Below are 17492 nucleotides of genomic sequence, written 5' to 3' on the forward strand. Positions count from 1 at the left end.
TTTGTTATTACATTACATTACATTTAAGTCATTTAGCAGACGCTCTTATCCAGAGCGACTTACAAATTGTTATGAGACTCGAAATTGAGCTCAGGCGCATCCTTTTTCCATGGATCATCCTTGAGATTCTTCTACAACTTGATTTGAGTCCACTTGTGTCAAATTAAATTCATTGTACATGATTTGGAAAGGCACATCTGTCTATATAAGGTCCCACAGCGGACAGTGCATGTCAGAGCAAAAAGTCGAAGGAATTGTCTGTAGAGCTTAGAGACAGGATTGTGTCGAGGCACAGATCTGGGGAAGGGTACCAAAAAATGGCTGCAGGATTGAAGGTCCCCAAGAACACAATGTCCTCCATCATTCTTAAATGGAAGAAGTTTGGAACCACCAAGACTCTTCCTAGAGCTGGCCGCCCGGCCAAACTGAGCAATCGGGGGAGAAGGGCCTTGGTCAGAGAGGTGACCAAGAACCCGATGGTCACACAGACAGAGCTCTAGAGATCCTCTGTGGAGATTGGAGAACCTTCCAGAAGGACAACCGTCTCTGCAGCACTCCACCAATCAGGCCTTTATGGTAGAGTGGCCAAACGGAAGCCACTCATTGATGATCAATGGAAACAAGATGCACCTGATCTCAATTTCGAGTCTCATAGCAAAGGGTCTGAATACTTATGTAGATAAGGTATTTCTGTTTTTGCTTTGTCATTATGGGGTATTATGTGTAGATTGGTGAGGATAAAATGTATTTAATCCATTTTAGAATAAGGCTGTAACGTAACAAAATGTGGAAAAATTGAATACTGAATACTTTCCGAAGGCACTGTAGTCTGACCAGGTGAATCCAGGTGAAAGATATGATCCCTTATTGATGTCACCTTTTAAATCCACTTCATTCAGTGTAGATGAAGGGGGGGAGACAGGTTAAAGAAGGATTTTTAAGCCTTGAGAAAATGTATTCCTTTGAGGAGGTATGGTAGTACGTACCAGCTGCACTTGTTTAAGTCTGTCAAGAACTGCAATGCTGCTGGGGTTTTCACGCTCAATAGTTTCCCGTGTGTATCAAGAATGGTCCACCACCCAAAGGACATCAAGCCAACTTGAAACAACTGTGGGAAGCATTGGAGTCAACATGGACCAGCATCCCTGTGGAATCCTTTCAACACTTTGTAGAGTCCATGCCCTGACGAATTGAGGCTGTTCTGAGGGCAAAATGGGGTGCAAATCAACATTAGGAAAGAGTTACTAATGTTTTGTACACTGAGTGTATAGCATTTTGCAAAGAAACATGATTATTTGTCTATGTGAAATGAAACCATCAAGTGATAGATTTTAAACAAATACGTCTGTAATTGAACAACCCCATGCCATGATTAGATAGTGAAAAAACACACCGATCTATTTCATAATTCCTTTAACCAATAACAGCTAATTTACCAACATTTCAGAAAATTGATATATAGCGTTGTTGTTTCCCTGTCTGTTGTGGAAACAGAGTAGACTACACAACAAAACACAACTTTCCCGTAATCCACTCATTACCTAATTGAGTTTGGAAGTTTGCAACACTTAATGTAAGTACGCTTCCTCTTTTAGTCGGCAAACATGTTGCAGAAGTCACAGCAGTTTTGGAAATGGGTTATCTCTGTCTGGATGTCTGATTAAGAGGCCTCACTGTCTATTAAATGCACAGCAGTCAGAACTTACAATTACTTACAATGTGCCCTGTGCTGTTCCGTCACACGTCCCTCAGTTCAGTGTTTCTGAGGTCCTGAGTTTAGCTTTAGTCCAGATTCCACAGCCCAGAGTGGAGTGCAGGAGAGAGAGGGCTTTGCATGGGCAGACTCCATGCTTTGTAAGGGCAGACTGGTCTCCAAGCATTCCACTGTGATTGGGGAGACAGCATGGAGTCAAAGGTCAAACTAGAACTGCAACCTGGATGACTCAAGTTAGAACACTTCCCCACTGACCAGTGACCAGATGAGTAATCTACACTGAGTGCCCACTGTCTCTACCTCTCAATCAATCAATCAATCAATCAATCAAATGTATTCATAAATCCCTTTTTACCTCCTCTCTCTGTCGATGACTGATTCGAAAACACTGTGATTCCAAACACTCAATACCTCATCACAACACTTCGTCTTCTCAGATTTGCCTTAAAAGCTAGACTGTGAGGTTAATTTATGCTACCATTAGCTCCAGATCCTAAATTTAGACGTATCATTTAACTACACTTTCAAAATCTGTATGGATGCTACTGCTTGGTTCAACCACAATTCAGGGGTCCTCATTCCTGAGCTTCTGACTATGACCTGCAAAGATACACTCTTGATAGTGAGGAGGGGAGAACATGGGAAGGAACAGGCTCTTCCTTCCCCTGTTACTCATCCTCCAGGGTGACAGTTGACAGAGGTGCTTATCTCCCGTGCAGTCCCATGTATGCAGTCCCTTCGCCCTTCCATCTCCCGTCATTTCTGAAGAATGCTTGATAACGCCCCTGCCCCACTCTCTCTCTCGCTCTATCGCGGCCTTTCTCACAAACACACAAGCACGAACAAACGTGCTCCCACACACACGAATGAACCAACAAATGTGCACACACACATATGCACACACTTCCCAGCAGCCATTTCTCCCCTGGCCTTACACACGTTATCTACACTGACACACTATCTTTCCTCTGACCCCGTCAGTGTGAGTGACGACATTCACTTTGGCCCTCATTCATCCTTTCTATCTCTCTCTCTAGCACTCACTCTATGAAACATCATTATTATAGTAACACTTATTGTATTGCCAATCCCTCTTTAAAGGTTACAGTTCAACCTTGTAAGTCATAATAATGACAAACGGTGCAGATTATTGATCAGCCAAGTCGTCTTATTCTGTTCCTCTTTTATTAATGTCTGGTCAAACAAAATATAAACAGGATTCAAACCTTAACAATTGAGTCGACATGCACAGCGTTTGCCGTGAATACGATCTCCGCGAATGTAGGTAAAATGTATTTAATTAAAAACTGCAAAGTTGGCTTTCAGCGCGCTGCGCTGTGAATTGAATCCTGGCCAAAATACTTATACAGACCATTATAGTCCAATTGTCCTGGACATTCTCTTAACCTGGACATTATGCACAACCTGCTATTTCATGTACATGCTCTAATCATCTGAGAATATAAATGTAACGGAGCCGGCATGGTGAACAACTATCAGCATTGTATAGGCTGCTGCACATCACATCCATACTACATAATCAGCTACACCGAGCAAAGGCCATTCATATACAGTCACAGTATTCCTCATTTTGTGTTTATAAAATGTGAAGTGTAGTCAACACAATGGCTGGTTTGACTAAAGAGTTTACCCATGGGTTTTCTCAACAAACAAACTTACAGATATAGGATCTTAATTTGATCACCCTGTTCTTGCAGGACAGTTTATGCACAGCAGGAAATGCAAACTTATAGTGTATTCAAGGTTTAAAAAGGCTTCTAAAGTTTGTAATGTCCACTTGAAAATTTCAGACTTGACTTGCCCTAACAAAAAATGTATCACCCCCTACAAAAATGTCCATTAATTATAATCCACACAATAATTCACATTTCCTGTTAATGCAGGATTATTTTCCCACTGTGAGAATATTGTCAAATTAAGATCCTGCATCTGTAGCAACATGTTCCAGGTCCCAGCCAGAGTTACAGCTCTGGCCAAGACACTGACTCTCTACCTCTCGTAGAACAGCAGGTGGCCTATAGTCAGGTATCTGCATGAGGCTGTGATGTCCACTGTGATGGGCTTTCTTCTCTATGTTGGAGATCTCTATGTTATGTTACAGTTTAGAGATCTCTATGTTAAATATCCATATACTTTATTGTGGGATCTCGTTGATAACTTAAGGCTATAGGCAGTTCTATGTTCTAGGTAGGCTTCATGGTTCCCTGGTGGGGAGCTATTGGATCTAGGTTGGACCTGTGGTTCTAGGTTGGCCCCTTCATGGTTCTAGGTTGGCCCCTTTGTGGTTCTAAGTTGGCCCCTTCGTGGTTCTAAGTTGGCCCTCATGGTTCTAAGTAGGCCCTTGTGGTTCTCTGCTGAGGAACTGCTGTATCTCTTGGTCCAGCTCCTGGTTACGTCTCTGGGCCTCGTCTCGGCTGTGTTCCGCGTTCCTCAGCCGGATCTCCAGAGCGGACACACAGCGCTTCTCTGCGTCCAGAGCTGACTGCAGTTCTGCTACTGTGGCACTCAGCTCTTTGTTCCTCTGCTGCAGGCTGCATGACAGGGGAGAGGGGAGGAGATATTATTTATGAATGCAGAGTAAAGTATGTATTGGTCAGTGTGTGTGTGTGAGTGTGTGTTCGTGCGTGCGTGCGTGTGTGTGTGTACGTGCATGCATTTATGTAATAATCTTACTAGTGTTGACATTTTGTCCTTTCCAATAAGATAGTGTCTGCGTCTCAAATAGCACCCAATTCCCTACAGTACATCATGTAAGGCATAGGGTGCCATTTAGGATGCAGACAGTATTCTTACCCCCAATATACAGACCTAGTACTGGGGTGCTTTGAGTTTCCCTGGCTGTCCTCCTGCTGGTCAGCCTTGCTGTCTGATTGGAGGGCTGAAGATGGAACCACAGCTGTACTGGCCTCTGTCTTCTTCTCAGGGGTCGTGGACTGAGACTTTTGCCGGGGGTCATTGCTGGGTTTGGAAGAGATGGCTGTGATGTCATCATAGGTGACTGTGATGTCACTTCCTCTCCTGGCCGTCCCTCTGTCCTCCCAGTCCTTCTGGGCGCCTCCGAACAGAGACGTCTTCTGCAGGTCCAGGATCTTAAAGATGTCCTCTGAGAGAGTCTTCTCTCCATTCTCCTCGCTGCTCTCCTGGATGCGGCTCCAGCGGTTCATGGCCTCCAGCTTGCCGGCCCTCCCGCTCCCCGGGACAGGGCAGTTCAAAGTAGGCAGGGTCTGGGTGCGTTTGCGGGGGCTTACAGACAAGGGGTCCAAGTCTGAGGATGAGAAGGGGGAGTGGGGCTGCTGGGGGATGGAGATGGTAACTGGCTCGGCCCCCAGGGTGTCTGTGTCCTCCTCCTCCTCCTCCTCTGGAGACTCTGATTGAAAGCCCTCACACTGCAGGGACATAGAGGATGTGGAATATAGCATAGACGACAACTAGAATGTGAGATTATATTTATATTGTTTAGCTTTATGCAATGCTTACTGGTATAATGTATCATAATACTGTATATTACTCACCACATTCACAGTATGAAACAATAGGAGAGCCTCTTTAAGGTTACATCCTAAATTGTGCCCTATTCCCTTTATAGTGCACTACTTTTGATTAGGGCCATATGGGCTGCGTTTGAAAATGTTATGTTGTTACCTCAGCAGACTCCCAGCCCACAAAGCTGCGTGGAGCACTGTTCTTCTTGCTCTCACTCTTCTTGCTGGGGGGTGAAGGAGCCACGTCTTTAGACGGAGGAAACAGAGCCTCATGCTGTCTGATCATCACAGTCATCAACTTCTGGATCTGAGGAGTACCTGGAGGAGACAGACAAGTATACAGTCTGTTAACACACAAACACTTCTGAAAGGTAAACATATAGTGAGGATAAAGAAACAATTTGTTGATATCAAATAAAATCAAATGAAGTTGTATTTGTCACATGAGCCGAATACAACAGGTGTAAACCTTACCGTGAAATGCTTACTTACAAGCCCTTAATCAAACAGTGCATCATGATTTGTATTTATTGTAGGTCAGTAAGGTCAGTTGGTCATTGCATCAAGCAGCAGCAGTATGTGAAAAATAAAAGTAGAATAAAATACTACCCTGTTACAGTATGCACTAAGAGGATCCTGACAGGCAGTAGTCTGGTCTCACCCGTCATCATAGTGATGGGGTCCTCGATCTGGGGCTTGAGCAGATTGATCCCAATGACCGTGGCCAGATTTTCAACACTCATCTTGTTCACCTTGGAGTTTTGCTGCACCTCAAATAAGAACCTGCAAAGAGAGGTTATGCAGCAAAGTCACTCACACCAGAAATATGTACTAATCAAACAACAAATGCTGTATGAGCAAGCTATAGATTAAATATTACAGTGTAGTTATCAAATTGCTTTTCAAATGTTTTGCAAGGAGCTTCAAACTACAGGTTCTATGAATTGTAATTCAATCAATTACCCCCTTATCCCCCTTACCCCCCTGATCTTTGGTTGTGTGACTGTAAGCTCACCTGCACATGTAGCTGAGGAGGTTATAGTTGGGTCTAGGAAGGAGGGTGATCTGCTTCTCCAGTCTTTCACGACCCTGAGCAAAGAGAGAGTTAGTAAGGCAAAACATTGATTCAGTTGGCCTACATAGGCTGCGTTTAAACAGGCAGCCCAATTCTGATATATTTTTCACAAATTGGTCTTTTGACCAATCAGATGAGCTCTGAAAAAGATGTGACCTGAAAAGATATGGTGTGATTGGTCAAAATACCAATTATTGGAAAAAATATATGAATTGGGATGTCTGTCTAAACGCAGCCATATAGTAATTGTGGCACAGTTGACAGAAATAGAGCTAAATTACAAATTGTACCGAAAAACATTTTTTTATATGAATATTTGGCTATGGTCTTCGTTGAAAGGAAAGGAACACTTGACAGAAATAGAGCTAAATGACAAACTGTAGCAAAGAGAAAATGTGTAATTATAAGAATATTGGCTAAAGAATTAGTTTGTATTTATTCCTTTACAAGTTGATAGAAACGGTGCTAAATCACAAATTGTAGTGCAAAGGGTTTATTTTTGACAATATTTGCCTAAGGTCTACATTTAAGTAAATATTAGTTCCTACTGCAGCACTGTTGGGGTCCAGCATGGGGCTGCAGTCCAGGAAGTCTTGGTACTGTGTCCAAGGAACCACTGGCTCAGGCAGATCCCTTAGGTACAACTTCAACAACGACGCCACTGTGTGGACATCTGTGTCACTGCAGGGCACAAAACAGTCAAACAGTGCAAACTGTACACAGGCTATACAAGCGCAGCCACACACACACACATGCACGCACGCACGCACGCACGCACGCACGCACGCACGCACGCACGCACGCACGCACACACACACACACACACACACACACACACACACACACACACACACACACACACACACACACACACACACACACACACACACACACACACACACACACACACACACACACACACACACACACACACACACACACACACACGAACATACAGTCGTGCTGAGTGTATTGCTATTTTGTGTTGAATCCAGCTACAAAACAGTTTGTCCCCGTTTTCATTAATTTTGTCAAGAGAGTTCAGTGTGAGCAGAAGGTTCTTATAAGACTGTTCACTGTGATGTTGACTAACGTTGCACTCCTCTTCTCTGTCAAGTTGGACAGGATGTGGTGTAAGCCACAGAGCACCGAGAGCAGAAGAAGTGTATCAGGCTTCTCTGCACTATCATCCTGACTGCATCTCTCTCATGTCTCTATGCAACCTTTAGAGACAGTACCCCATCTGCAATGATAATTGGTTAATTTGAGTTTTTATAAAAAGGGTGTAATAGTTATCTGTTTGTATATTGGGGCTCTAGCTCTGAGGCATCTCACCTGGGGAAGGAAGGTCTCTCTCCGGCGTTGAAAGCGTCCCTGAACTGTTTGACGGTGTTGTCTTGTCCCGGCAGTCTAAAGATGCCCTCCTCACTCAGTCCGTGTTCTCTGATGAATTCAGCACACTTCTGCACCAGGATGGGCACCATGTGGGGGCCAAACCGCTGCTCATAGGTCACAGTATCACCCAAGCTCTTGCCAAATATCGCTGAGGGGGTAAGAGAGCAGTTAGAGTAAGTCACATATTTTTTGTGGTTGAAATACTATCAGCGTTTATGATGCTGATAAAGATAGCACCTCTATCTAACTGCCTATTGGCATTCTCTCAATCTGGAGAATCAAAAACACGGTTTCTCAAGTTGTGGGTCGAGGCTCGAGACCCACTGGTCTGGTGGGTAGTAATGGCAGGCTCCTCATGCTTTGCGACCATGTAGGCCTACTGACCCGTGGCTAGAAACATTTGTATGGTTTATGTCATGGGCCCAAAGACAACTCCAAAAAGAGTTCTCGAACCAAAAGTCAAGGAAATAAGTTCAGATGTCACACTAGAGCCCTGCATTTTTCCTGATCATGTGATCCGACCAGGAAAAATATATCCTAGTTATACGCTGTTTTTCCGGGTCAAGTACCTTGGCCAGGGAAAACTCCTGTCTCTAAATATATTCAGCAAGCTATCTGTACCTCCACTAGAGGGTGCTCCAACCACCCTGCGCAGCGTGCGGACCCACTCATCCATCTCACTGTGGGAGTTGGCCATGAGAATGTAGGGGCACCGCTCCCGATCACCACTGCTGCCTGGAATTCACAGAGATACAGAGAGGGTATGACCAACACACTAGGATACATCATACATAGATGGGTCTTTAGAGAGAGAGAGTGAGAGATGGTGAGACGGAGGGACAGAGAGAGGGTGAAAGAAAGATAGAGAGATCAAGTGGAAAAGGGAAAGAGAGAGAGAGCGTGACAGAGAGAGACAGAGCGAAAGAGACCAGAGACAGTCTTCTGCTTACGCGGCATGATCTCAAACAGGAATTTCCCTAGGTCATCTTGGTTCAGTGGGAGCTCATTTACTTTACTGAACCTCAGTTGGATGACTCCCTAGGGACAGAGGGGCAGACAGGCACTGACATCTTAGTAAATAACACATACATGCTACAGGAAACACAGGAAATTACTTCAATAAAGATGGAAACATGCTAACTGAATATTGACAGCAGTAGTGTTGTTTGGATGCTTAAAGGTCCCTGAGTTTTTCCTAACGATATGACCAGATCAGGAAACGCCAGTAAAGGATAGCTAGTGGCCCATCTCTCACCTGGATACTCCCCTCCTTTTCATCTTTATGGTAGGTCAGTGTGCTCCCTCTCAGCACAAAGTAACGCAGCTGCCAGTTCTTCACGATGGACCTCTGTTTCCTCAGCCAGCCGGCCTTCAGTGGCCTCTCCATGGACCTGGTGTTGGAGCCGGGCGAGCCTGACCCAGGGCTGCCCTCTCCAGGCATCACACTCTTAGACCGCGCTGCAGCAGAGTGGAAACAAACACACCAGACTGTTAAAGACAGCCTTAAGAGACTCTTTACTAAACACAGGCAGGATGTCAACAAGGCTCTCAACATCCGTCAAGTCAGGTCTTCCTCTTTTATTGATTTGAATATGCATCAATCTGACATTTGCAGTAGATAGAAGTCAGTGTGTGCGGCTGTGTGCAGGGCTGCAGGCTGAAACTTGACAAGTGTATTTTTGTCCTCCTTGTGTGTGGTGGCATGGCAGGATACAGCTGCCTCAATCTGACCTGTCAAGGTACATGCTATCATAAATTCTTGCTGTGATTGTTCAGTGGATGGAAAATAGCGAACAACAAATACACTGGGCCTTCAACAGTAAAGTGCACTGGAGGAAAGAGCAAATCAGGAACAATAATACAGTTTGGTCTCAACTCAGCCTGGTCTCATAGACTAGACGTAATATAGTAAATATTCAAATTAGTATGATATGTTATGTTTGGTATGGTTACATAGCACAGATGGTTACTTAAGGCAAAAACAAAAGTAGGGTGGTTGGTCGGGGTGGATGGGTAGGCATATAACCTGAACATCTAGCAAACCAAACGTTGCTAACGTTAGCCTGCTAGCTTTTGCAAATTCGTAACATATATTATATATAAAATAATATGAATTGTAATTCATAGCACATCATATGAAATGGGTGATGAACATCGACAAATTAATACATACCATATGAAACAAGGTTGAGTCATTTGTCCATGTTTGGGTTTCTTTACCCTTTACTAAAAGGCCATCCATTGCTCAGCAACATCCTGACTGTCTTAGTCGTCTGTGTTTGATGTCAGAGAAGAACATGAGAGAGAAAAAAATAATCGTATGAAGAAAGGATGGAAATGGAGATAAAGTTGTAGGCTACGTGTCACACCAATAACGTTTGCCTGCCAGAGTGCTTTGCGAACCGAGTGCAAACAGATTTTATATTTAGAATCCCACGAAAATGTCAGCAGACTGCTGAAAGATCAGCAGATGAACTGGAGCTCCACATTCAGTGGGATGTGTGCGACCCAAAGTCAGTGGGGAATCTTGAGGGACTTCTTTTAAAAGTTTTTTTTTAATGTATGCTCTTCTGATTTCATTGCTTCCGTTTGTGTTGGAAAGCTAAGAGTTAATTCTGAAGAGAAAAGAATATCCAATCAGGAATTTTCTTTGGTGGTCTCTGGGAAGAAAAATCGAGCTAGTTCAGTCAGCCACTGGCTAGGCTTTCAGAAGCTGGAGAGAAGGACTCTGCCATTCAATTGTATTAGACAGTGGAATAAACCAATCATATTTAGACTTGCAATGGGTGGCGTCGTTTAAAATTTATAAAAAGGCCTCTGGAAGGCCTAGACATGTCACTACTGACTGGGAGCCAACAGTGAGCAGTAGCCTCGTTTTCCCATGCTTTTGTTTGACAATGGGGTGGCTGTAGCAGGTGTTATCGAGGAGGATGTGTTGGCTAATTTGTTGGCATTGCCCTTATCAAGGCTAACTTTCTACGAGAAGTTAAATGTTGTGCAGAGGGGGTGGCCAACACCAGCACTACCCTGATTGGTGCAATGTGGAAAGAGCTTGGAAAGGCATTTTCAAGCTAACAATTATGAGCCCTATCTATGGATGACCGGGTGTGAGCAAATCAGGAAACTGTACTGCTGGGATTGTCTACTCTTCAGAACTTACAAAACGTCAACCTGGGCCAGTAATGGTTTCAAAGACCTACCAAGTTTTACGAAGTCAACTCTGCGCCACCAAGACTCAACTTCACACCTGCAAGCTACGGTGAGTTCAAAAACATTTGGGGGCACAAGAGTAGACATTCAGCTTAACGAACAGCTGCGTAGAGAGACTCTTTCTCACAACGATGAAGTCAGGCAGAACAGGGAGATTCTGGCCAAAGTAGGCTACGTGGCACAGGATGGAGAGAGAAAGCGATGGACGGAGTGACACAGACGGTGGCACCATAGGTTGCCGGAGAGATTAGACTGATTGCGATTGAGAGCTACTGCATCATCACTCGAAGGCCCCTACCTAGAACTCAGACCCTTTGGTCAAAAGGCTCTGGATGAACCTTCACACAGTGATGTATGAGACACAACACCCTCTGGAAAGATGGACACAGACCTTTGAGGAACTAGACAGAGGACCTCCTAGACCCAATAGACCCATGGAACCGGAAATAAATGTTCAAATTCTCCATCAAGCCCAGCTGTTTTAGGTCAAGTTGAATAATGTTAAATGAATGAGACTTGATTGAACTGTGCAGCACTCACAGGATTATGAAGTTCCAAATGATCTCAATGACGTTCTGAAGAAAAAGTGAATGTTGAACCCTAGTTAAATAAAGGTAAAATTATAAAATAATTTTTTTTAAACGCTAGATACCAAGGGAAAAAAAAGTAAAAAAAAAAAAAGTAACGCACTGAATAGGGTGGCAACTTTAGCAGTTCAAATGACAGAAAACACTTGCCCCAGTCTGCTGTGTAACTGTACATTTAAATTCTGTGTATATATTTCTTATGCCTAGCTATGGAATGCCATTGACATTTATAGTAGTGTACTGGTGTAAGGAAAAATACAGTAGTGATGTAGATAAGTACATCAGGCCTTCTCACATGGTCTCTCTCTCTCTTTCTCTCTCTCTCTCTCTCTCTCACACACACACACAAGTAGTGTGCGGGTCAGCTGTTTGTTCACTTGGGTGAACAAAATTGCGGATAACCCATCTGAAACCGCCCGACTATATGTGATAAAGTGAAAATCTGAGGCCCGCACCTGATCCTAACCCGCTAATATAGAAACGGTGCTGTAGGCCACAGTCAGAGACGGCAGAAACATTTTTGGACAGGGGGTGCAGATTCTTTGTTGTTGCCTGATTTAGATGTGTTTCTGCTTATAATTTCCGACATTTTGGTATGCTATTTGTTAGTCAACTTGTCTATAATTAGATACATGCAGCTTCTCTTCTGTCATACAGTATGTTTCCTTATAAGCCTGAATAAACCCTTGCTCACCAGAATAATGTCATAAATCGGTAGAATATATTATTCAATATACTAGTTGACATCGATAACAAAGATCTTTAGGGAGAAAATGCAAAGAATCTGAAAATAATTTCTGTGCAAGATTTCCAAATGACATCAATTTGACCGGTTGGTTGTAAGGAAATAGAAAGCTGTGAAAACGACCCAACATGTTTCTGATAAGATTTCAGTTCGGCTTGGATGCATATTTTATGTAGTTGAAATACTATCAGCTTTTATGATGCTGATAAAGATAGCACCTCTATCTAACTGCCTATTCGCATTCTCTCAAGATGCCGAAAGAAATATATCATATTTCTCCAGTCCTGTTCCAGAGTCCAAAATTAGCCTACATTTGGTGTATCAATTCACAGTAAGAAAAGCTTAATTCTGCAGGAGTTAATATTAAGGCAATGTGACAGGTTTTAGACCTACAGTCTGTGTCCAGATTTCAGTTTCCATTTAACCCATCTGAACACTAGGCTACAGTTCCCTTGACGTACCATAAGCCTATTTGAAGTCCCCGTCTTGTGACTGTCTAATTTGTGTACCGCCTCATAATCATCACATAAAGGCACTGCTATCAACCTCTTTTACCACTTCACCAAATATTTCACAAACATTACTTTTCTGGCCTCTGTGGATCAATGTTAACTTTTTCTGCCCGTTGGCAGTCTATTTGACGTGTGTACAGCTTAGACTTACACACTAATGCCAGATAGCATAAAATAATGAAATAAAAACCTCAATGTAGCCTATAGGTATAAATTGCACAAGAATGATACATTTATGGATTTTTTAAGTTATAGTTTTCTCTTTATTCAACCCGCCTGTCACGATCGTCGTAATGAGGCAGAGTGGACCGAGGCGCAGCGTGATAGAACGACATCTTCCTTTTATTATGAAGACGAACAAAAACAACCGTGAAGCTATTCAAACAAATAGTGCTGACACTAAACACTACACATAGACAATTACCCACAAAAGCCTACTGCCTATGGCTGCATTAAATATGGCTCCCAATCAGAGACAATGAATGACAGCTGTCTCTGATTGAGAACCATTCAGGCAACCATAGACTTACCTAGACACCTACACTCAACACAAACCCATACACTCTACCAAAACCCCCTATACCATACAACCACCCCAGACGAGACAACTATACACAAACATCCCCCCTGTCACACCCTGACCTAACCAAAATATTACAGAAAACAAAGATAACTAAGGCCAGGGCGTGACACCGCCACCCACCCACCCTTCATCACACAATATTTCATGACCCTAAACCTGCCCACCCCGTAGATATAACCGTGGGGACGGCAGATTATAAGTCAACCCACGCATCACTAACACATACACACATTACCGGTAATGTATATATGAAATACAATAAAATATCAATGGACATATTGTCCATTCATTTATATTGGATAGACCATATGGATAAAGAGAAAATAGCCTAATTAATGAAAACATTATCTAATCAACAATGACATAATAGGCAATTAACTCTGCAGCTCTTCCAACTATTGACTTTTTTCACAACTGCCACCACAAAGACATATGACATAGTAAAATAAATAAACGGGTGTCAAAATATAAAGGATATTTCATGCTGAAACCCAACGGAAATACCAAAGGTATTCACTAAGTTGATGGGTTATATTTAGGATCATGTTTTACAGCTTTGTCATTCAATTTTTTTTATATTAAAATCATCTTATTTTGTTAATTTACACATTTTACATGTTATGACAATTCCATAAAATCCTTGAAAGTTTCCAAAATTCTGGTAGTATATTGGTAAACTTCCAAAGTTACCGGTAATATACCCTTCCTTTGCAAGCCTACTCACAGCTACTGTTCTGGCATTTCATCAGCTTCCTGCTGAAAGCACCACAGAGCACAGAGGAAATCAAAAACGCCTTACTGCCACTGGAGTAGCAGAAACACCCACAGCTCTGACGAAATTAGCCTCATGGAAAAATGTGTAGAATAGCATGAGATTAGCTATAAAACTACACATTCCTCTCTGCCCCATGGCAAAATGTGTAACAGCAACATTTTCTTTCAGCCACATGGAAAAATGTGTAGAATAGCATGTGAATAGCTATAAAACTGCACATTTTTCTCTTTGGCCCATGGCAAAATATGTAGAATTGCAGGAAATGATCTGCTAATAATGTAATGGCTTTAGCATTTATAATGTAATAAATTGCCAATAATGCAATAAATATGCGGAATGCATAACGCCTCACACAGGAAGCGCCGCAGGTCCTAATTCAGGCACTTGTCATCTCCCGTCTGGACTACTTCAACTTGCTGTTGGCTGGGCTTATCCAGAATGCTACAGCCTGCCTGGTGTTCAACCTTCCCAAGTTCTCTCATGTCAACCTGCTCCACCACACACTCCACTGGCTTCCAGTCGAAGCTCGTATCCACTACAAGACCATGGTGCTTACTTACGGAACAGCAAGAGGAACTGCCCCTCCCTACCTTCAGGCTCTGCTCAAACCTGACACCAAAACCTGAGCACTCTGTTCTGCCTCTGGTCTCTTGGCCCTCCCACCCCAGCACCAGCACCAGCTCAGCTCAGTCCAAGCTCTTCTCTGTCCTGGCACCCCAATGGTGTAACCAGCTTCCCCCTGAAGCTAGGACAGCAGAGTCCTTGCCCATCCTCCGAAAACATCTGAAATACCAAAAGTATCTTAAATAATCCCACAGCACCCACAATCGCACCCCCCACCTCACACACAGTTGTGAATAAAAAAATAAAATATATATTACATTACAAAGTGGATAAAACAAAACAAGTTAATCAACAGTGTAATAATTTAAACCAATAACAACCATTCATTAATGGGATGCATATTAAGTGTTACACACTTGAACACTTTAAATTTGCATCCATTGCCACAACAGACTTGCAAAATGTGTTACTATTGCACTTCCATTCAAACATCCAGTGTCATTAGAGAGAAAAAACAACAACAATCCTCAATTTGAAGACACACCTTGCAGTCATGTGTAGCCAAATTCTAATGATCACAAAAATATTCAAGAAGAGTTTCAATCCTCCTTATCCCAGGATTTACCAGGCTACTTTGACTTAAAGAGTGGAGATCGAACCAGACTCATGTCAGACAGACAGACAGACAGACAGGCAGGCAGACTCACCGATTCACACACTCACTCACTCACTCACTCACTCACTCACTCACTCACTCACTCACTCACTCACTCACTCATTCACTCACACTTAACCCATAGATGTGGTAAACAGGTCAATCGAACTCGACCAAAACAATGGATTTGCCAAGGAAACGCATGGGGGAAAGGTCCGTGGGGGATACATCCAGTCTCCTCATTGCCCCCCAGCAAAATTGGCCAACATTTAGGCTGTTTATATGTGTATTTCACACTATGTTGAGGTAAAAATCGGTGTATAATGCTTATATGGATGTCAACCCCAGCACATGTTTATGTCATCGTTACCAATCAATTGCATTACAGTTAAAAATGACTGACTACCACCACCGATTTCTGTATGCTAGCTATGCTAACCAGTTTATACGAACAGGGGTTAGCATTAGGCAGTCACTGCTTCTAAACCTGAAAAGGGACAACTTCTACATTTTATGAAGTGAAAACAGCCAAATATATCCAAATCAGACTTAAGTAACAACAATGTGGGCCTGTTACAATACATAAATCATGACGGATTTGACGAATATCAAATATCCGATTTGTTGAATAAGCGCCAATCTGGTCATTGGAACGTCTGCGTTCCATTGACTCCTTTACCACATCTATCGGCCCAAGGCCAAAATCTGTTTTTTAGACTACTTTCATTTATCTGCCTTTACAGTCCTCTTATGACCCTCACATATGGAAATGTTACACGTTTTCTTTTTCAAATAGTACAAGAAGCATTTTAATACAAACTTGCCTTCGTGGCTCCATTTGACATATGTTCTGTAGATATGACAACATGTTGGGATTATCTGTAGTATCTAAGTGTGTCGGGAATTCAAATGCCACGATCTCCTCACTTATGTCTGCTGGGAAAGATGAGTATGGCCCCTCCAACATTAGTCCACTGGTTTAATTAACTGTCCAGTTATAGTCCTTTATTAATATCAAATAAGGAATCAGGAATGTGGTATGGTGTGTAGTCAGCTATTACTGAAGCATGACACTTGATATGCATAAATAAAAGACAGGGAATTTAGTTATTGTATTTTTTATAGGTTGGTATTACATTATTGGTTAAAGTTATTACACTATTCAGGATACTGTTTTAACCCACTTCATAATTTCATAATTTACTCAATAAATGATTGCCAATTTATTAAATTATGCTTATTATATTATGCTGATGTGCATCCAGTATAACCTACTAAAACTGTAAATAGAAGTATCCACATTGTTTTCACTGACTCATGTTGATGACAACTGCAATATTCCACTGATAGTTATAGCATGAATTAATTTGCATGCCATATAAGGTTATGTACTGTACTTCTGTATTCACATGGACTCACTATTATAGGTGCACCGCCTCACCTGTAATCAGGTGTACGATCCTGCTGGAAGCCAAGGCCGTGGACCACAATCACTGCTAAACACACTAATATAACCAAGTCTGAGAATAACATTGCCACAGTCAACCTCATGTCACACCCACAGGTCCAGTCTCTTTACCTAGAGGCCTGTTACACACACATACTGTACACTAGTGTACAATGCAACTGGTCATAGAACAAACCGACTTACACAAATGCAATGACACCTAAGAATAGCTTTATGTTCAGTTTAACAACCAGTAACTTACCTATTCTGGCGGTTTCAGCTTTGAGGGTGCTGAAGTCCCAGTTCCGAGGTAGCTTGAGAGACATTCTCCCTCCTTCATAGGAAAGGTCAGTGTCTTCACTTCACAACAAAAACGCACGCACGTACTCACATACACACAGCACACACACATCCATTAAGGGTTTTGCTGTAAATCTCCTGTCTGTCAGTCACACTAAAACTGTTCTGTATCTGACTTCCTACTTCCTGTATAGATATTAATCTTATTTTTTTTCAAAACGTCAAAACACATTGTTTCTTGTCCCTTTCTACTTCTCTGTAGATACATGTTCTGCTATTCTAATAGTCCACTGTATGTTCTCCTATCTCCATGTAGGTATAGCATTAGGTGCTCCATGATCGAAGGTTTCAAATGACCTAAAATTCAAAAGTGTCACTAAGCCATTAGTCTCCTTGCGTTCTCTCTCAGGGGAAGTGGGTTCATTTC

General features: G+C 42.5%; 1 protein-coding gene across 2 annotated transcripts; it reads right to left on the reverse strand.

The window, feature by feature from the left end:
• Positions 1-2880: 2880 nt before the first annotated feature.
• On the reverse strand, positions 2881-17471 carry LOC139545173 (rho GTPase-activating protein 25-like). Of its 2 annotated transcripts, XM_071352650.1 has the most exons (12): positions 17028-17471; positions 9861-9960; positions 8943-9145; positions 8638-8725; positions 8309-8422; positions 7628-7835; positions 6841-6973; positions 6233-6306; positions 5879-6000; positions 5378-5535; positions 4544-5121; positions 2881-4266 (listed from the first exon to the last, which is right to left on the reverse strand). In XM_071352650.1, the coding sequence occupies exons 3-12, from the start codon at positions 9126-9128 to the stop codon at positions 4065-4067; spliced, it is 1863 nt and encodes a 620-aa protein (XP_071208751.1). In that variant the 5' UTR covers positions 9129-9145; positions 9861-9960; positions 17028-17471; the 3' UTR covers positions 2881-4064. The 2 variants fall into 2 exon arrangements, with proteins under 2 accessions (XP_071208751.1, XP_071208750.1); XM_071352649.1 differs by lacking the exon at positions 9861-9960.
• Between the last annotated feature and the right edge of the window lie 21 nt (positions 17472-17492).

This window comes from Salvelinus alpinus, chromosome 19 (assembly GCF_045679555.1).
Source record: "Salvelinus alpinus chromosome 19, SLU_Salpinus.1, whole genome shotgun sequence".
NCBI lineage: Eukaryota > Metazoa > Chordata > Actinopteri > Salmoniformes > Salmonidae > Salvelinus > Salvelinus alpinus.

Coding starts and splice junctions, on each gene's coding strand:
- LOC139545173 (XM_071352649.1), bottom strand. CDS start 17,091: ATGTCTCTCAAGCTACCTCGGAACTGGGACTTCAGCACCCTCAAAGCT. Junction 8,423..8,637: donor CCTGTTTGAGATCATGCCGC/GTAAGCAGAAGA, acceptor TGTGAATTCCAG/GCAGCAGTGGTGATCGGGAG. Junction 7,836..8,308: donor TGGAGCACCCTCTAGTGGAG/GTACAGATAGCT, acceptor TTACCCCCTCAG/CGATATTTGGCAAGAGCTTG.